We start from the raw sequence: 21481 nt of genomic DNA on the forward strand, positions 1-21481 counted from the left end.
AGCTGGGGAGCCCCCAAGGAAAGAAGGCTCAGAGTCTGGTATTATTTCAACAAAGAACAGCAGGAGATTTGTTAACTCTTTTAAGTAATAAGCCTGCATGTATTGCATGGAAACTGCAGGTTATTCACCCTTTCTTCAATCTATGTGTGGAGAAAGGAATAAATGGTACAATTTGAAATTATTTTTCTGCTAAATTGTAAATAAATGACCTTACATCAAATGGTCTGTATTAATTAATTTAATATTACAGAATACTTAGATGAGCATTATTATTCAGTTTAATGTGCATCTTACTGAAATCCACATCTCAATTTCTTTTAATATTTTGATAAATTGACCTTACAATAACAAAAGCCTTTTGTTGTTGATAGCTAACAGCATGATTCTCTGTTCTAGAATGCTTGCAGTGGAACCGGAGTTGATTTTTCAGTACTAAATGAGACTCGCAACATGATGACTGACCTTCTGAATGATCCAGTCCTTCCTCCACATGTGATTTCTTCCCTCCGAAACATCAATAGCTTGATAAGCGCTTTTGCAGGCTCATGCAGGCCAAAGGCTAACATGTTTACCCCCTTTCCGGGCTTTTATCCCTGTCCAGAAATGGAAGACTCATCTGAAAGAGGGGACCGTAAACTGCATAAGGTCAATATATATATATCAGAATACCTCTAAGTGCAATTTCCCCCATATGGTAATTTTCCTATTCTTCTAGTGTGAATTATAGTTAATTCTATCCAAACTGACAAATTTCTATTCCTTTTAGATGCTAGGTTACAAAAAAATTAATTTATTGAGACACTGAACAATATTATGTATTCTTCCAGCTCAGCCAAGCAGTGTCAGAGGCTTCACTACCAAAAGTTCATTATGCTATAGAATTATTATTATAATTGCGAACCGTTCCTTTAGGAAACATAGGTAGCAATGCAAATGGTACAAAAGAGCTAGACACTTATCAAGGATTCAGCTGTTATTTTTCTATATAGCTGTTTAAAGTTAAATCAGTTCAGCCAGTTATAATATAGCGTAATAGACTTAATTTAAACTGAGCAATATTTATATTTAGTAAAAGTGTATATTACCACAGAAGTGTGGAAGAGAGCTATTTTATCAGAAAAATGTAAACTTTATCAACTTGTTCAACAGGGGCTAAACAGCCGAAATAGCTTACCAACACCACAGTTAAGGCGGAGTTCAGGAACTTTGGTCTCACTGCCCATGGAACCATCTTCTAGGTGGGAACGCAATAATGGCAAAAGATTGCATCATGAGTATAATTCTTCAAGGTAAATATTTTATCACTATAGAATTCACAGTATTATGAGGTATTTCTTAAGTGCTGAAATTAAAAGTTGCGTTGGGATCGGAAGAAGGACAGACAAGATGTTTTTCAGATAAAATATTTTGAATTGAATTAATCTTCCGTAAGTGCTGCAATCAAATGTTTAAAACTAATAAAGTATGCTTGTATAGCTTTGTTCATCCAGGATATTTGAAGTATGGCACTTGGATATGCAGTTAATATTTGATGACAACCACTAATTCTGAACTTAAGATTCTAAAGGAAATTACGATGAAAGATAAATTGTAACATTCTGTATAGTCACCATTTATGAGATAGTGAAAGAAGATCCACCCATCCATCTCTCTCTTGGGCTGAAACATAGGAAAGTAATATAACAGGAGTGGCTGACAATAACACACTGCTCTATGTTTATTAATCATCACAGATTTATTGGTTTTCTGCTTGTTTGGTATTGTAGTTAGTAACTAGATCAGTTTTTACACTTTTTTCAAATATTACAGCAGATAATAATTTGTTCCTAACCTTGAGAACCAAATATACTGTATAGGAGAAGTTCTTTTCTTCATTGATCATTCTGTATTATTTTTATGGTTTTTTGTTTTGTTTTGTTTTTTGCACTTACAAATTTTGTTCTACACCACCCTGGTATTTTATATGAGGGATGGTCTATAAATATTTTTATAAATAAAAAAATTAAGGGAAGGAAATTGCTGTTTGAGGTTTATGCAAAATGTATTTAAAAATTGCTTTCTCCACCCAGAAAATAAAATAGCAGGCTCTGAATGCTTCCGGGATTAGACATCATGGATATTAAATATTGTGCTGTGTATGTATCTTCAAGCTTTCAAACAGCAGATGGCATGCTTTAGCAACATAAGTGTCAGTTTATAGTCAGTTATCAAAGGTGAAAAGTACTGAGCATAGAAATTAAAAGTATATTTCCTTAATGCTATGTATTGAATAAAGCACCAATAGCATTGATCAAGATCTTGCTAAATATGCAATGGAATGACCTATTCACAAGATTTTTCAACTGAAAGAACAATTTAGACTGTAGTTCTAAACCCTGGTTGGCACTGGAGGGGCTTGATGGAGTGCCACATCCACAGCAGCACTGCTAGCATTGCCCAGGGAGGAAGGTGCAGGGTTGAAATGGGAGGGGGGAAATAGCCATTTACTGGATTAGGCCTGTTGCCATCATGTAGGTAGCAGGGCTGACTCAGGGTCTAGTAGATGCTGTGCCAGCCCTGTCCCCAAAGTGTTCCATCTTGGGGTTTCCACTGAGTACTCTCAATGACATTTCTGCTCCATCTAAACTCCTTTCAAAACAGTAGATCAGGTGTTTGGACTGTTCTGCCCATTTCTGTTCTGAAAGAGTGCTACTGCAGATTAAAATAATCTTTAGCAGGAGGAAGCTGATGCAAATACGTTAGTGTCATATTTCACATTTTTCTGGGATGACCTGCTAAAAGTGGCATTAAGTTCTGGTGTTGCTCATGTTAAATCCTTTAGATAAAACTTTATTCTAGTTGGAGCATTCTGTTACCAGAATATCACTCCTGGTAACTCTGGAGAGCTGGATGACATTGTTTTCAGTGTATCTGACATTTCAGGTTTATGTGATTGCCATCTTAGATACTTGGCAATGTTTCTGTTCAAAATTTTAAGTATGTTTTTAAAGAAGACTTATGCAGGTTAAGATCACTAATTTTTTGAAGGCTTCCTCCTAATTTTAAGTGCTCTTTATTATAGCTGTTGATTATGTACTTGCATCTAGAGATCCTTGTTCACAGGGTGCATTTAACTCTAATTTTGCTTTGATTGTTTACATTTTAATTAGAAGATTAAAATATGTGTACCTACCTTTTATTGAGTATAATAATACTTTTTTCTGTTTTGAATTAGTCAAGGATCTTATCCAAATGGGCCTTTCAACATGAACCTGTTGACAATACCAAAACAAAGATCATCTTCAGTGACCCTGACTCATAATACAGGCTCCAGACGAGCTGGTAGGATAAAAGCATATTACTACTTTAGAATTATTTATATTTTGTGATAGATAATTTGTGAAAGTGTATCTGGAGCAATTTGATTTTTTAAAAATAACAGCACTATAAATCTCACATAAGATTATTTCATTTTGTTAAGATTTTCATAAGCATGCTATCATTAAGCATCTACCTAGTTGCTTGTTCATATATGATATTGCATGTTTTACAAATGACTTGGAGACACTGGATATCATCATCTAAACTAATAGCAAACTCATAATATTATAAACCGCCTTGTGATCCTCAGATGAAGAGTGGTATAGAAATTTAATAAATAAATATCAATAGATAAAATTATCCAAGTGCCCATTCTTGTGTAGCCAAATGTCACTGCTCATGAACAAGAGGGAGGTATCAGCATGTTTGGTAAAACCCCAAGGTTTGCAGAAGTATGCAAAATACCGTGAATGGGAAAACAGCCCCTCCAACAGCAAAGTTAGGAATTAGCAGTCAACATGGAATGCTGATTGTTTTGGGAAGGTGAGAGGGCAAAACATTGGATGAGAGTGGGGAGTGGAATGTAGTACTAGAGAAAAGGGCATGGCCGATTGGCTGGAACTCTGAACAAGAAGACTTCACACTGCAACATTTTGTTGAAGGTCTCACTTGTATAATATCTGTCCTGCATATTACAAATAATGACAGTTATCCAGAAACCTATGTTACCAATTGCATACCAGGCTGCAGTAGGGTTGACCCACATTGTGTAGCAAGCAACTACAAATCAATAGAGCAGCCAAAGTTGAAATTCTGCTTACCGTTCTGGTTACCACACCTCAAAAATTATATTGTAGAGCTGGAAAAGGTGCAGAAAACTGCAATCAAAATTATCAAGGAACTTGAGCAATCCATCTAAGAAAGAAGGTTGCAGTGTTTGTGCGTTTTTAGTTTAGCAAGAAGGGCTAGTAAGAGAAGACATGATAGAGGTGTATAAATTATGCCTGGTGTAAGTTTTCTCTCTTACTGTACTAGAACCAGGGGTTATTGAATGAATGTCAGAAGATGCAGTGCAGACTAAATACATGCTATTTTACACAGTGCACAATTCAGCTACAAACTTTTTTACCGCAAGATGTGATGGCCACCAGCTTGAGCAGCTTTAAAGGTGAATTACGGTAGTCTGATTCATGGAGGATAAGGCTTTGAATACCAGTTGCTGGTGATTAGAAGCAGGAAACGTGTCCTGCATTTGGGCTTCTCATAGACATCTGCTTGACCCCTATAAGAAGCGAAGCTAAGTTTTTTGGTTAAGCAATAGCCAACGGAGAGATTCTGCAGCATATTACTTCCAGTGTATGTGTGATAATGCTATCTGCAAGAGCTATGAGATAAGATACATTTTCATTTTTGTCTGTCATCTTTTATTTTCTGGAAAATTTAAGGCACTGTTCTTAAATATGCATAAGTTGCACTTTAAGATATATTTATGACTTCCAACATTTTATGCCTCTGTTTCCTTTAGGAACTTCTCCAAATCTAAGTCCTGTGGCCTCATCAAGTAATGGATTTCTGTCAAGTGTGTACCACCGGTCACCTGTAGAATTTCCTGATACCGCTGATTTCCTTTCTAAGTCAAGTGTTAATATGCATAAATCTGTGGGATGCACAGTTAGTTCTTCAGATTATCAGCAACAACTTAGAACATCTTCACATTATACATGTAGTAGGTAATGTTCTCTTTTTATTTAATCAGTGATTCATGTGTCATCAGCATAAAATTTCTTATCATATACTGTCTTGGATATTTCTTTGGTAGAAGACTGAGAGGGGCCATTATTTCCTAATTGCTTCTTAAGTACTCTTTTATCTCAATACTTGAGTTGTGCTCTCACCACTCTCAATATTTTGCATTTTTGGGCTGTTTTTCCTCCTCCTTAAATAATCATTCCACCCTGGTGATCTATATATTAGCAGCCAGCTGTAAGAGGAAAGATTGCATGACTGCTGTTTATGAAACTTCCTGTTTTGTAGACATTTGTACCTACATTTGTGAATCTCTGTGGGACACTGACACTTGACAAAAAAAATAGTAGAAAAGAGTCTTGGACCTCTAAGCCTTCTTCTTGGATACAGCTAAAATTGCATGATTGTGAACACTGTATAAAAGCTGCTTCAATTATATTCTATCAGTGGTTTAATGGATGCACACAAGACTTAAGAAAAGTATTAAAAAATTGTTAATAGAAATTATGAATAACTTTTATTTTTCTTAAGTTGCGGACGACAGATATTCAAGTCTGTTGCAGCCTCATTATCTGAATCTGCTACAGAACATCAGAGTAAAAAATCAGGTGGGATTATGAATTACAACTATATAGTCTTTGTTTCATTCCCCCCCCCATGAACTTGTAATAAGAGTAAATATTCCAGATCTGTTGAAATAGTGAACTTGACTTCAATCAGATATGAAAATTGTGTGCAAATATTCTTATCTGTTTTGCCACAACTTTAGCCATACTTAAAAAAATACAGCTATACATGTCTGAAGTAAGACAACTATTTTATGTAGTTCTTCAAAGCATTTTTATCTTGCTCTTTAGCCAAAAGAAGTTCCCAGAGCAACTTTCAAATGTCATTATTTTCACATTTTTGGAATGACAAAGTAAATGATTATATTTTTCCTTTTGATTTATTCATGGTATTACAGAGTTTTTGTTATGTTGTCCCTCTCCCGTTTTCATTTGTCATATCCTTTCTTTTCTTTTTTATTTCACTTGTTTTCTTGTATCAGAAGCAAGAATGTTTGACATATAATGGTGTTTGCTATATATTGTTATGATATAATTAATAATAATTATATAAAAAAAGGAATGGCAATCCAAGTGCTTGTAGCATGCTTATAATCTAAAAGCATGAAACTAAAGGGAGTGGCATTGGGAAGGATGAAGAGAAAAGCAAACTTAGCTATAGAATATTTGTAATGAAAAGCTGGAATGGAAGTATTCCAAGGAGTGCAGGAGCCTAAAGTTGCCAGTCTTTCAGCAGATCACATAGAGCGGCTCTCTCACAGGCTAATTGAATAGCTCCTATAGCTGGGAGTTCAGGGAGGAACTGATGAAGCTGGTCTTTAAACTGTGGCTGAGACTTAATAAGAACAATTTTTAAAATTCATTTGATCCCATCTATGAGCTGTTTCCGTGTGCTACGCTGGTTCTGGCTCACCAGAGCAGCTTCGTCACGCTGGCCACGTGACCCGGAAGTGTCTCCGGACAGCGCTGGCCCCCGGCCTCTTAAGTGAGATGGGCGCACAACCCTAGAGTCGGACACGACTAGCCCGTACGGGCGGGGGTACCTTTACCTTTACCTTTATGAGCTGCTTCCCATAAAAAAAATCAAATAAAGCATTACAAAATTTTTGTTGTTAAATTTACTTACATTAAACTCACTGTATTGTTTACATTTCTTAAGGTGAAGATGCAAATAATTATATTTCAAAAGACTCTGCTCACCTTATAGAGAAAAAGCAGGATGATACAGAAAATCACAGTCATCAAATGGATCAAACTAATGTAAGCATATCATTGCAGTAATACCGTGATGCAATTCATGTTTTTAATAGAGACGTACTATTTTATTGCAACGTGCTATATTTAATTTGTTTTATAACATCAATGCTTCACATACAATATTCTGAACAGGTCTAGAATTAACTTTCAAAATGTGAAAACTTCGTAAAAACATGGGTTAAGTGCATGATAAATATAGGATTCAGAACATAAAGTAGCTTTTTATTTTCTACATTCCAATACCCAACAGGTGGAGATATGACTTCTCCAAGTGATCACCAGGCACAACCAAAATCATGGTTGAGATGTTGTTTTTTTATTATTGTTCTTTTATTATAATACTTGGTTTGTTTTAAACATATTTTATGCAGCAATAAAACTGCTAACCAGGGTCCAGTATGGTTTCACATTGGATGGGGTACTGTGTGTTGAGATTCCTGCACTGCAAGGGGTTGGAGTAGATTACCCGTGCAGTCCCTTTCAACTCTACAATTCTTTGATTCTGTATAGTGTTAATTCTGCCAGTGTTTAACTGTAATTTAATGGTTGGTTTTTCTATGTTTTAAGTGATTCTTGTTTTCATATGTAAGCTGACTTGAGTCCCGTTAGGGGGATAGGTGGGGTATAAAACTCTTCTTCTTCTTCTTCTTCTTCTTCTTCTTCTTCTTCTTCTTCTTCTTCTTCGTCTTCTTCGTCTTCTTCGTCTTCTTCGTCTTCTTCGTCTTCTTCTAATTCTAATTCTAATTCTACTGCTTCTGCTTCTCCTCCTCCTCCTCCTCCTCCTCCTGATTTCATCAACAATTATTGTTAGATCTCTGAGCTCTTCCAAACTCTACACATATTATATCATTGATGCCCCGTATAGGCACTTTTCTACAGCAATAGTATATTATCTGCTTATGTTTTGTTGATGGAGCAAATACTTCTTTTTTGGCCCTTCTCCACAGTTCTGCTCCAGCAGAAACCCAGGATGGTGACAGGAAGACAGCTGTGTTCATGAGGTTCCTATTGGGCCTGCTGTGGTACAGTCCCCCCCTTTCTAACCTGTGCCCATTAGGGAGGATTGTATGTAGCAAGTGAAAAGGGAAGACTTAGCTCCACATCCATCTCACCTTCCAGTTTAAGCAGAGGCGAGTGGAAATAGAGATACACTCATACCAAAAGTCAACATGATCAAGAAGTACAATTTCCTTTTAAGTATATGATAGTTATCTTCCCATAAAATCATTAATGATGTTGTTTTACACAAATATCAGTATCTGCAAAGAAGTACTAGTTCTTGTAACATATTAGTCTTTGCCCTAGCATTGCTAACATAGGCAAAGATCACTGCTGGACAGTTAGTTCTCATTTGGCAGTGCCATCTGCATCATGGATATGAGCATGAGGGTATAGAAAACGAAACAAGAGAGAAGCCAAATAAAAAAATAAAGTACTAGATCCACAGGTTCTTGAACAGCCAAGAGTAGATGTTAGCTGCCAAATAGTGCTCAAGAGTTACTACAGTTTTGTGCTGTGCTAAAGTCTCCTCTAAGCCCAATTTGGCAGTCAGAATAGCTGCTTGAACGAATGGGGCAGACTAGCGAATATTTTAGGGATTCTGCTGGGAAAGTAAGGCTAACAGAGTTTTACGCATTATGATAATAGAGCGATTCCTGAAATTATTTTAGATACCACAGATTTGGCAAATGTTCATTATTCTGATGTGACGTGAAATATTTTTTTTGAGCCAGAGATCTTGGGCAGTTGCTCCTGCACAGCAAGTAATCATTCTGTGGTTGTTAAAAACCTAGTGCTTCAGATTACATAAATTTGCCCCAGAGTATCAGGAGGCAACCACCTTGCTGAATCTAAGACGGTCTGGATTTGGTCAGTGCCTGGATGGTTGTCCATATGGGCACCACATGTACGCTCCCTTGGATGATGGAAGATGGGTGGGATATACATGTTGCTAAATAAATCTTATTTTGTATACACTATCTTACCTAGTTTGATCAAGTTTATCAACGCCCAATCACAGACAAAGTGATTACATTAACTAGCCTCAGAAGATTGTGGACTTATTTAAATATAAAACTAAATGCATATAATAAATTAGTATTTTTATGTTATACTTTTCTTATACAGATGGAGAAAGCTCCTTCATTAGAACTGATTCTAACAGAAGACCATGATTCATTAATGGAGAAGATGAACAACTGGAATTTCCAAATATTTGATCTTGTTGAAAAAATGGGAGACAAATCTGGAAGAATCCTTAGTCAGGTTGGTTGTTCCTAGATATATGTCATTTGTTACACACGAACACCTTCTAGGCTTTGTATGTGCTATTATAGAATTATGCTATTTTTCTAAGCTTACATGTAGATAAATGTTCAATGTAGGAAATGTTGTTTTGCAGTTAGAGAACTTTGAAATACCCCAAAGCGGGGAGGGACAAACCTGTCCCGTAGCAACCCTACTTTTAAGCTTTGATTAAAAAAGAATGCATTCTGGAACTGTGTATAGTAAACATTCAGCTTCCTATACTTGTGAAGACAAGAGATTTATTTATTTGTTTGTCACCGTTTTCAAAAAATTACATCAAAGCAACATACAAAAACAAAGATTAAAAAAATAGGTGTGAAACAATAATAAAACCCCCACTAAAAATATGCAGAGAATTAAATTCCATAGGCCTTGGCAAATAAAAATGTTTTTACCTAGCGGCTACAAACAGACACTGAAGGTGTCAGGCATGCCTCTGGGGAAAGCGTTCCAAAACTGGGGTGCCACCACTGAGAAGGCCTATTCTCATGTTGTCCCCCCACCCCCACTTTCCTCAGAGATGGAACCTCAGAGCGCCTTGGGTGGAGAATGCAGGGTGTGGGTTGGTTCACCTGGAGATAGAATTGGTGCTATTTGTTCAGCCCGTCTTACCCCAGCCAGTAAAATTCTGCACCAGCGGCAGTTTTCCATGCTGTCTTCAAAGGCAGCTCCACCTATAATGCGTTGTAGTACTCTAATCTAGAGGTTACCAGAGCATAGATAACAGAAGTTAGGCTAGCCTGTCCAGATAGGGCAGGCATGTCCAAAGTCCATTTCGGGGGCCCCCAGCCCAAGCTGATTGAAAGCACTCTGCATCACTGAAACTTTTACTAACGATGTAGTGGATGCAGAATGAAACAAGGGGATGGCAGAGCGAACAGATTCATCTCTGCTTTTCTCCCCTCACCATATACTTCCTAGTCAGAGCTCCAGATTGCCTTAAGAGAGCTCTGGTTAGCAGTGAACTTCATTAATGTTCATGTAGATGTTCTGCCATACTGTAGTCAGGAGCTTAGAAAATGGAGTGGGAGTTGCCAGAGGAGATTCAATGCAATGTTTAAAATATAAATAGTTGCATGTAAGCCTAATAAATATCACACATTCTTGTGAATTATACACAGAATTCTTTTAGAGAGCAGGAATTAGATGGTTTTTACTAATTAATAACTACACCTCTTTGGTTAGAAAACCTCAATAATTGGTTAGTAAAATTGCATTAGGCTTTAACTTAAGATATCCATAGCTTGATCTGCTTGCATAAGGTGAACCACTGATCCTTTCCCTATACCGCATCCCATATTCTAGAGAGGCTCTTCACCCTCAGGAGCAGCTTTTGAGGAAGAGGGGTTTGCTACGTTGAGGAGTGAATGAGAAAACCTGTTCTGCTAGTGCTTATACTTTTTGGGATGCAGACCTAACAGCTTTATCCACTCCATTGTTTATTTATATTATACATCCTAACGTTCTTAGTATTCAATATATTTGAGCCTCATATTTAATTATTAATTTAAAAAATCTAGTTTTCTTTTAAAAGACAAAATGTAAAACCTAAAAAATGAAGCATAAATAACTGTACATTAACTTTCCTTACAATGAAAATAACTATATTCTGCATTCAGGTTGCATTCACATTGTTTCAAGACACTGGTTTATTCGAAATTTTCAAAATTCCAACTCGGCAATTCATGAACTACTTTCAGGCACTAGAAAATGGTTATCGAGACATTCCCTGTAAGTAATACCTTACAACATTAGGATTATTATTTTTTTCCTTTAAGCCACACTGCGTAGTTTATCATGTTAGTCCTATTTTCAAATATCTAATGGTGCGATGTAATATTATGATAATGAAGGCTGGGTTTCTTTTATTAATGTTTTTCATACGTTATGGAATAATAACAATAAATAGATTTAAATTGCTAATACTGTGATAACAAAAATGGATAAAATGAACTGTATTCGTGTAAATCATTTGCTAGCTTCGCAAATACAAGGAGATATTAATCAGTCTTGTACAAAGTTTAATGCTGAAACTTTTAAATAACTTGGACTATCTTTTAATTTTTATCCTTTATTCTTTCTCACATGCACCATCAGTATTCAAACCCATCTAAATAAACTCCCCCCTCCCACAGTGTTAGAAACCAAGATATGACAGCTAGAAGCTAAATGGCACCTTATGGGTGCAACAAAAGAATGTCTAGGTGCGCTATTTTATAATAGGAGTACAAATCTGAAAATGAATGTACTGCAGCTAAAATATTATGTACATTTTTCACATGGTCTAGACTTTCCCCTGCCCACCCCCTTAATATTCTTAAGAGGGTCTCTTCTTCAGTCTTCAGAGAGTAGCTGGAAGTGGGGAGGCAGAAAAAGGTCCTCCTTTTCTTCCACTCTGCAGTTTTAATCTGAAATCTTAGGCACAGTACTGTGCCCAGAGCTCAAAAACTGCTCACCCTAATGAAATTCCCTGCTGCAAATGTGCCTAGAACAATGGGAGTTTCAAACACTGTCCTCCCATTCAAGGAATTTTAGTTTTCTTGGTGGTAGAATGCTGGGGGATTTCTGACAGAATTATCAACAGCCACCTTAAGCATTCACATATCTATTTCTCTTATTGCAGACAAACTTTAATTTTGAAACAACTCTTACCTTCTTCTTTAACCCTTCCTTTACTCTACCATGCCATTATGCTTGTCTGCAACATTGTTGAAATATTATTGAAAAACTTGTGTGGAAGATACTTTGAGATACTTAGCTCAAATAGCTGTTTTGTAGCAGCTAATACACTCCATGCTGAGCTTTTTTTGGTACTTAATTGTGGGGTTTGAGTACCTTTATAATGTTGACACATTTGTCACTCCCCCCCCCTGTACTGTCATTAGAGAGTGGGGGACCTTTCTGGCCAGTAGGCCAGATCCTTATCTCCCCTGGGGGAGGGTGCATGGGGCCATCAATCTGTCAATCATCTGTCCCAGTTGCCTCAAATGGGGCGTGCAGGGGGGAGGATGTCTGAAAGCCCCATATGAAAGGAAGAAGTCCTGTGTGCAGGCAATGCTATCAAAGGGCCAGATTTTTTACCCCACCAGTAAGGAACTGTATGAGCTGGCTGTGAATTACAAGAAAACTAAAGTCATAGTGTTTTCAAGAAACTATAGGGTCCATAGATGCTATATGGATAATCAAGTTGATCTAACAAGTTAAATATCTTTAAATACCTTGGCCTTATTTTTCAGTCAACAGGGTCATGGGGAGCACATCAGAAATATGCAAAGGAAAAAGCATCTCAGAGTGCCAAGATTCTGACACGCTTTTTCCATACGAAAGGAAAATACCATCAGCACTTAAAATGTTTAAATCTAAACCCCTAGCACAGTTATTATATGGGGCTCAGATTTGCATCTTTGATCTACAGAAGCAGTTCAGTCTAAATTCCTAAGGCATTTCCCCCCTCTTCCATCCTGTGTTCCAAGTGCTTCACTGCTAGCAGGTTACAGATGGTATGTTTAGTTTATATTATGATAACATTTGGATTTAATTAAAAAATCTTATTTTAGATCACAATCGAATACATGCAACAGATGTTCTTCATGCTGTTTGGTATCTTACAACAAGACCAATTCCTGGATTTCAGCAACTATATAGTGATTCTATAACTGGAGCGGACATTGGTATGTGACTTCGTTTGGTCTTCCACAGAGCCCCCCACCATAATATAAAATGAATATATTTGAAGTGGAGGAAATGTCTCCTATTTCTTTCTCTTATTACTTGTAGATTTCATGGTTGAAAGATAGAACTAACAGTCTATGTCATTTACAAGCACTGTGTGTCTGGTTTTAGGATAATTGATTGAATAATTGCTGACATGCTTTGCTTCCTAGCCAAGGAAACTGTTTCACTTAGATCTCTTATCCAGAATGAGACCTATATCTTCCTGCAGTGGTCAGCATGTTTCTAGCAACTAAAATACATTAGGCTAATATTTCTTTATTTAATTAAGAAATGAAACATCTCAGACTAAAAATACCTAAGGCTAAACTATTTAACTTAATTAGAGCTTTTCCTAATTATTCCAATGTAAAAATGAAATAGTCCTGAACATTCAAGGTCTTACTTTAATTAATATATACTCATCTTAAAATGTTCTGTTAAGTTTAACTCAGTATGACTTAAAGGAAATTGTTTAGTCTTCGTTTTACACGATAGAGATAGTGATAGTAAGGCAATTTTTTTTTAAATTATGTATTCTTTATATAATAAAAGCATCATAATATCTTTGGGGTGGGGGGAACTTGAATCGCATGTGTGTCTTAGAAGGAAGTATCTATTTCTGATGCATCGCAATTACACGGGATCATTCAGATGCAAGAAATACAGCTTGAATCTTCATTGTAGCTGCTTGAAATTTGTACAGATTTCACTAACATTGAACAGAAAATGAAGTCATTCTTTTTGTGCAGTGGAATAGTGGAATTGAGAAGTATTTTATTTATAAACAGAGAAAATGATTTTTGGAAATAACATTTTTAAAAAATCATTCAGAAAAATACCATTTCATTTTTGTAAATGTACGCCTGAAGTTAAGATAGTTAATAGTGAATGATATGCATGAATTAGACATTTGCCACACCCTGCTTATAATATCATCATCTGATTTTGTTCACTAGGCATTTTAACGCATTTTAAATGATAACTGTACAATACAATTTTTGTTGACATATATAAATATCATTACAATTTGTCCTCTTTAAATATGATTTCTCTGGCTATTGAGTGGTAGACTTCACTTTCAAGGGCTTCAAAATCCAGAAATATGTAACACGTGATTTCTTTCTCTTGAAGAATAGTCATTACCAACTTTCTGGTTTTTTTACTTTTTAAAGATTATATTTTAAAATTTAAACTCAACACAGTGAAATCTGTTCATTGATGGGTTTAACATAAATATTTATGAAGATCCTATCGCTGAATATTCTTAAAATGTAAGTTCATGTCTGTTTTTTCCCCAGATACAGAAGATGATATTTCAGCTGACCGAGTTGCCTTTATTTCCTCCAGGAGTTGTGCTATGGTTGATGAAAATTATGGATGCTTAGCCTCAAATATTCCAGCCTTAGAATTAATGGCTCTTTACATTGCAGCAGCTATGCATGATTATGATCATCCTGGCCGTACAAATGCTTTTCTGGTAGCTACAAATGCTCCTCAGGTAGGATGTTTTGTCTTCTGGAATGTTTCTGGTATTCAATTCAATTCCTGAAATTTAGCAGACACATGCATTAATATTTGCTGGCTTTTAAATGTGTTTGATATATGGGTACTGTGCTAAAGGAAATCATGCAAAATCATATATTTCCAAACACATCAGAACAAACAAGATTAATAGTAATACACATACCTCATCAGTGTTCCAATTATATAGTCTTACTGCATTTTTATAACAGGATTTTAAAACATAGCTGGATGTAATAGCAACAAAGTTAAACATTGTAATAGGAAATTCCATTCTGAATAGCCAAGCAGGCTTCATAATTGAATATTGTATTCAAACATAAGAAAAGTTATAAATGTAATACATAACATAAATAAAACTGATAAACCCTACAATATACCGTATTTTTTGCCCCATAAGACACACTTTTCCCTCTCCAAAAATGAAGGGCAAATGTGTGTGCGTCCTATGGGGCGAATGCAGGCATTCGCTGAAGCCTGGAGAGCGAGAGGGGCTGGTGTGCAGATCTCTGCAAGCCATGGGAGTGCTGGGCTCCCGTGGCTTACGGAGAGTTGCCTGCATGCCGAAGGCTGGGCGCGCTGAGCTCAGCTCGCCCAGACTTCGCGCAGCTCTCCGCAAGGTGCGGGAGACCAGCGCCGGGCTCCCACGGCTTGCGGAGAGTTGCCTGTTCTGGGGTCGGGGGAAGCTCGGGCTTCCCCCGCCCCAGCCCCGCACCTGGGGGGAAAATAAAATTGTTTTCCTTTATTCCCCCCCCCCAAAAAAACTAGGTGCGCCTTATGGGACGGTGCGTCCTATAGGGCGAAAAATACGGTAGTTTTGCTCAAGAAAGCTTTTGATTGCCTAGAATGGGATTTTCCCCAGTGGGCACCAGGACACTACCAAGTGCGTAATATTGTTCCTCCTGTTGCTTGAGGCAGGAAACATCATCATATCAGCTTTTGGAAATACCTGGCTAGGATTTGATTTTGTAATACTGGATTAAATATAACTGATTTATAGGGCCATCCTTTGGTTATTTCGTTTGACTGTTTAAATATTTTAAAAACATTTGGAGGAAATATCACAACCACAGTTCTTCCCAATATTTTCAGGTACAACAAACTGCCAGCAGATTAATTGTAAAACATGGACCTGCTTGTACATTATCTTTGCTCTGAATTATCTCTGGAGTCAGAAATTTTATTTGGTCTATACATTTTTGTGAAATGTCAATCTTTAAAGGATGTGTATTAATTTTGCAGGCTGTGCTGTACAACGACAGATCAGTTCTGGAAAATCATCATGCTGCGTCTGCCTGGAGCCTCTTCTTATCTCTGCCAGAATATAACTTTTTGCCTAATCTTGATCATGTACAATTCAAGCGATTGCGATTTTTAGTGATTGAAGCAATTCTTGCTACAGATCTTAAGAAACATTTCGATTTTCTTGCTGAATTTAATGCCAAGGTTTGTAGCCCAAGTTTATGCCTGCATGCAGCCTATATACCATAATGATTAAAACTTTACGTATTTAGCTACCATATTTTTTCGTGTATAGGGTTTCCCCCAAAAAAACAATAGGTTTAAAATTGGGGCTCATCTTATACACGGGTAATGCTGGGGGGATGTTTTCTTAATTTTGAGTCCCCCAAAATAGGGGGCGTCTTATACATGGGTTTGTCTTATACACGGAAAAATGCGGTAAGTTTTTTTAACCACTAAGTCAAAAAAATCTTTTTAGGTGATGTACAGAATTATAATAATTATCAACAACATGCAGATAAGCTTAACAGAATTTACATTTGCATTCATTTGCTGAAATAATTTTTTTTTAGCGAGCATGCACTACTATAACAATAGTATTTGTAGGCCAGAAATTCCAAAGCATGGATGCCATACTGAAATATTAATTCCTCATAGATATGGAACAAACATTATATGGCACTTGTAAAACTGCAGATCAAGCAGTCAGGTAGGTACATGAGGGAAGATTATTCTCCCAGGCAAGTGTGTCTACAACAGCAGCCTAAAGCTGCTATTTTCCATACACTTACTGGAGAGGGAGACCCATTGAACTGGGAGTCATGAATAGTATTGATTTTGCTGCACAATGTATAAAATAAATAATGCTCTTCCTTATATGATGAATGCCAAGTCCACTGAATCTAATGAAAGAAATAGACTGTGGACGTTAGTAAACCAAAATACTAAAAACTGTTTTTTCTTCCAAACAGGCTAATGATGTAAACAGTCATGGTATAGAATGGAGTAATGAGAGTGACCGTTTATTAGTGTGTCAGATATGCATCAAGCTTGCAGATATCAATGGTCCAGCAAAAGTTAGAGATCTGCACTTGAAATGGACAGAGGGCATTGTCAATGAATTTTATGAGCAGGTAGGCCTGGGAAATCAGAATTTTTGAAAGATTTGTACAGTTTAAAGAATTCTATTCATATGTTTTAGTGCTAATAATTCTATACTCTTTCAGTGAATTCCACAGACAGGCAGAGGAGTCACTCAATACTTGTCAAAAACAGTGGCTAGACCATGGCCTTTTCTAACCATGTGATGTTCCAACAAACCACAAGTAATCTCACAGATGAGCAAGCAAGCCATAGCTTGTTTCTCCAAAGCCCTTGTTTCTTTTCCAGCCGCTCTTGCCTTGTGCTTCTGTTACTTGATGAGCATCTGAGTTGGTGGGCCAGTCAAATCATGGTTCAGCTAGGCTGTTGAGTTCAGACATAGTGCCAAACCAGAATGAAAACAAGTCATAAGCCAATAAGCAGCATTGCTTTGTTTCCAACTCTGCTGTTTTGCTACTGCAACAGGATTCCACTTGTGCAATGCAGTGTCCCCCTCCTCTTCCCTGCAGCCCCACTTGTACCCTCAAAATGTCATCCGGGGGTTAGGGAGGAAATTTGCGGGGAGAGGAAGGGGAAGTCACAGTGCATGAGTGGAATACTGTGCATGCAGTGTTGGATACTACCCCATAGCTTCACATCATAGTTTGCTGCCAGAAAGCAAACTGTGGTTAGTCTGCTGGGTTGGGCCAGTCAGATATTCAAACAATTTGCACTTTGCCTAAACAAAACTTGACTTAGCATTAATGTGTGGACAAGGCCACTATGTTTGGTGGGATGCTGGTGGTTTTAAGACAAAATGCATTCCTGCTTTCCTCCTTTCCAAGCAGCTGCATTAGGCTGTTGGGAATTTTCTAGCACCTGAAGTTAATTGATGAGTTATCTTTGTTGAGAGAAAATGGATTGTGAACCCTTCTCACTTTCCTTGGTAATCTTTTTAATAATTGCTGCAAGTGCCTCTGTATAGCACCTGGAGAATACCATGTTCTTCCACTTGGTCATAACTGATCACCTGTCAAACAACAAACAAGGGGCACCCAGTGGTTTTTATCACTCAGGACATTGTTTAAATGGTTTAATTATGCAAAAAGATCTGCACAGTGTATCTTTCATAAAAGTTCTGGAAAACTATCACAGCTTTATCACAGATTAACTGTTGGTTCCTAGATAATTTTCTTAATTTAAGTTAATACGTGTGTGTATAAAACTGCTTTAAGTGTCCTTTTGAACTAAGTAGTTGGATTTACTACTCATCCAACTAGGGGCTATCAGCAGTGTTTGAAACTCCCATTGTTTTGGGTGCATTTTGCAACGGAATTTCATTAGGGAGAGCAGTTTCTGAGCTCTGGGTGCAGTACTGCACCTAAGATTTCAGATTAAAACTGCAGAATGGAAGGAAAGGAGGACCTTTTTCTGCCTCCGCACTTCCACCTACTCTTTGAAAACTGGAGATCCTCTTAAGATTATTAGGGGGGTGGGCAGGGGAAGGACAAACCATGTGGAAAATGAACATAATATTTTAGCTGCTGTTCATTCATTTTCAGCTTTGTATTGTTATAAAACAGCATGCCTAGACTTTCCATTGTTGCGCCCATAACCAAGGTTTAAGGTGCCATTTAGCTCCTAGCTTTCATATCTTAGCTTCTAACACTGGCTATTGGCATAACTATAGCTTAGTAGGAAAAGTGCAACTGTATCCAGTTGTATCATCATGCAAAAGTCTGCTTTCATGACCAATGATTACTGGCTATCAGCATATGGCAGCTGTAGATTGTAGCAATACTTATTTAAATATTGTATTTACATGCTGGGCATGGCACAAATCAGCTTTATATATTCCATGACTGCTGCTTAGAAAGTGTGATTACAGTGTAGTTTCATAAGGAAATATCTGCTGATAATGTGTTCTTTGTGATGCTCTATAAGAGTAGAACAAATGTAATACAACTCCTTATTGAAATATTGGCTGTTCATTTTTGCTTTATGTGCTCCAGTTACCAAACTTTGCACTGATACCCAATCTTTTCTAAGTGTTTGTATTTATGAATTTACAGGGAGATGAAGAGGCAAGTCTGGGATTACCCATTAGCCCTTTTATGGATAGACGTTCTCCTCAACTTGCAAAACTACAAGAATCTTTTATTACTCATATTGTTGGTCCTCTCTGTAACTCTTACGATGCAGCTGGCTTGCTTCCAGGCCAGTGGATTGATCAAAAAGATGATGATATGGAAAGCTCTGAAGATTATGATGAAGAAGAGTTGGACAGTGAAGACGATGAGATGGAAGATTTAAGCACAAGTAAGTCTAAATACTTACTTAAACTACATACGGAATTTTAAATGGATTTGGATCTAGTTAACTTTTTACATTTGTTGGAAGCTGCCTAGAGTAGCAGATGGGAGGCATATAAATAAATTGTTGTTGTATGATCCAGATATCATAGTAAAATATCACCATTACAAGTATCTGTAAAGGGTAAAGTTCAAAGCTGCTTGAGTGAACTTTCCCCATCTCCTCTTCCTCCCTGAACACCAGCAATCTGTTTGATAGAGTCCCCTGAGCCTGTGGAACATATCTTGGGGGTGCACGTGAGGCTGCAGGTGAGAGGGAAAGCCCCATTTCACCAGCAGAATTCCCTTGGATCTGTGCTGCTCATTCAAACATTGCACCAAATTCCTTCATATTCCCAATTACAAGTTCCCTTTACCCCCCAGGTCCTTTCTTCCTGCCATCTCACAAAGCTCGTCTTTCATCATCATTCTGAGCACACAGACCATTCTCCTTTAAGGGCATCCTGTTCCCTGTTTAATCAGCTAGAATGCCTGACAAAGGCGTATTCATAGCCATTCAGATTGGTTCAGTATCACCACTTTCCTAAGCATAAGGAAAGTGTTTCATACTTGTTTAGCTCTCTTTTGAAAAGTGGCATTTCCCTCTTCTGCAGAACTACAGAGAAGAAAAAGCAGGCAGCGAATATTTTGTCAGCTGATACACCATTTGAATGAAAATCATAAAGTATGGAAGAAAGTAGTTGAAGAAGAAGAACTAAATAAACCAGAAGAGAGTAAACAGTCAGAGAACACATCCTTATGTCAAGCAGATGAAATTCAGGTTATTGAAGAAGCAGATGAAGAAGAGGAACGACATCAAGGAGCAGAAAAAACATTTTAAGAAGCCTTCAGAATGATGTACAGTACTGCTCCAGAAATAATGTATTATTTCACATAATGCTGACTGACACAGTGAACATAACTGTAAGAGAGATTTGAATACTGTGAAAGGACATATTTTCTCTTAACAGTATCCCACTCCTATGCACTTTTACCACATGGAATTTGAAAACTTTATTCAAAGGTTGAATATTGCATTCCATAATGCAAAGATCTTATGCACAAGTTGGTGTTCAAATACCTTGTTTTGCTGTCTTTCTGAAAACAGCTTCTTAATATTAAAGTATATACCATTTTTGAGAAAAAAAATTTAGCTGCCTTATTTTACAAAGTCACCAGAAGTATTTTGTTTATACGACCTACCAGTAATTGGGCTTAATACCAATACATGTTTTGGAATTTGTATTTTATTTTTAATGTGGATTCAAAAATCACTGTTTCTTATCTGTCAGTATGAATGTTACAGTTTACACCTGTTTGATTTGCAATTGTTTTATTAATTAAGTTTTCTTGGATTGATTTAACCATTAGATGACTGCAACCAGAATAGATTAATTCTGGATTTTGTGGTTAAAATTTAATCCCATGTGCATCAATTTGATGCTTTTTACTGTGGTGCACAACCTGCCATTTTATTTTATTTTGAAAATGTTCAGGTTTGCAGTGAATATCCAGGCTAGTTTGCTAAATAAACACCTGTTGCCTTGTTTTCATTGTTCTGTAATAGAACACAAAAGCTATCTCACTTTTGATAATGAAGGGACTGTATTCTTTTAGTCAATAATATTATAAATATGTTCCACTCTTACTCAGGATTCATGTTTAGAAACATGACACAACAGATTTTATATTTACAATATTGTGCTAATGCTAGGTGTTCATTTAAAAAAGAGAGTCTACTTTTTCTTTGTATGTAAACCTTTGAAGAATTAAAAGATGGTTTTCTATAAACAATTGTTGTTCTTCACTTTGCAAAATAACAAGCACATGGTAAATATTCCTTCTTGCAGTAACCACACATTACATTAAAAAAATAATGAAAATACAATAGTAATTGAAGTCCAGTCACATGCCCAGGTTATCTGTTGTCTGCTCATTTTAGTTTCACTTTACATACAGCCCATATTGCATTGGGCAGTAAGTCCCTGAACTGTGTGCCTGATTAAAGCCCACTTAGCTTGTACTCTTTTTGGAAGAAACATTAACACTCTTCTGAAATGATGGGGAGGGACAGTAGCTCAGTCATAAAGCACATTCTTTTCTATACAAATGGTTCTAGCTTTGGCACTTTCACATAAAAAGGAGCAGGCGAAGCGGAGAGAAGTCTACCTGAGAACCAGGAGAGCTTCTGTCAGCCAGAGTACACAATACGAGATTTGATGTTCCTTTGCCTGCTGTGTGTCTAGAAACAAACCATATAATATCTATCTCAAAATAATTGGTTTTGCTTACAAGCAAATCTATGGAGAGTCAATTACTCAATTAAAACTCATATGGATGTTAGGATATTTCCGTTCCACCTTAAAAGGGAGCAGGATGTTTGTATAACAGCCTGCG

General features: G+C 36.9%; 1 protein-coding gene across 1 annotated transcript in view; it reads left to right on the forward strand.

The window, feature by feature from the left end:
- Positions 1-20878, forward strand: part of PDE3B (phosphodiesterase 3B) — a 49746-nt gene extending 28868 nt beyond the window's left edge. The window contains exons 3-16 of the mRNA XM_053392238.1: positions 397-645; positions 1150-1289; positions 3215-3321; positions 4826-5030; positions 5578-5654; positions 6772-6872; positions 8997-9134; positions 10796-10907; positions 12734-12847; positions 14189-14388; positions 15654-15857; positions 16625-16786; positions 18806-19052; positions 19699-20878. Coding sequence (XP_053248213.1) covers positions 397-645; positions 1150-1289; positions 3215-3321; positions 4826-5030; positions 5578-5654; positions 6772-6872; positions 8997-9134; positions 10796-10907; positions 12734-12847; positions 14189-14388; positions 15654-15857; positions 16625-16786; positions 18806-19052; positions 19699-19925 — 2283 coding nt within the window. The 3' untranslated portion in view covers positions 19926-20878. The remainder of the gene's footprint in view (positions 1-396; positions 646-1149; positions 1290-3214; positions 3322-4825; positions 5031-5577; positions 5655-6771; positions 6873-8996; positions 9135-10795; positions 10908-12733; positions 12848-14188; positions 14389-15653; positions 15858-16624; positions 16787-18805; positions 19053-19698) is intronic.
- The last annotated feature ends 603 nt before the right edge of the window (positions 20879-21481 follow it).

Source organism: Podarcis raffonei, chromosome 1 (genome assembly GCF_027172205.1).
Source record: "Podarcis raffonei isolate rPodRaf1 chromosome 1, rPodRaf1.pri, whole genome shotgun sequence".
Lineage (NCBI taxonomy): Eukaryota > Metazoa > Chordata > Lepidosauria > Squamata > Lacertidae > Podarcis > Podarcis raffonei.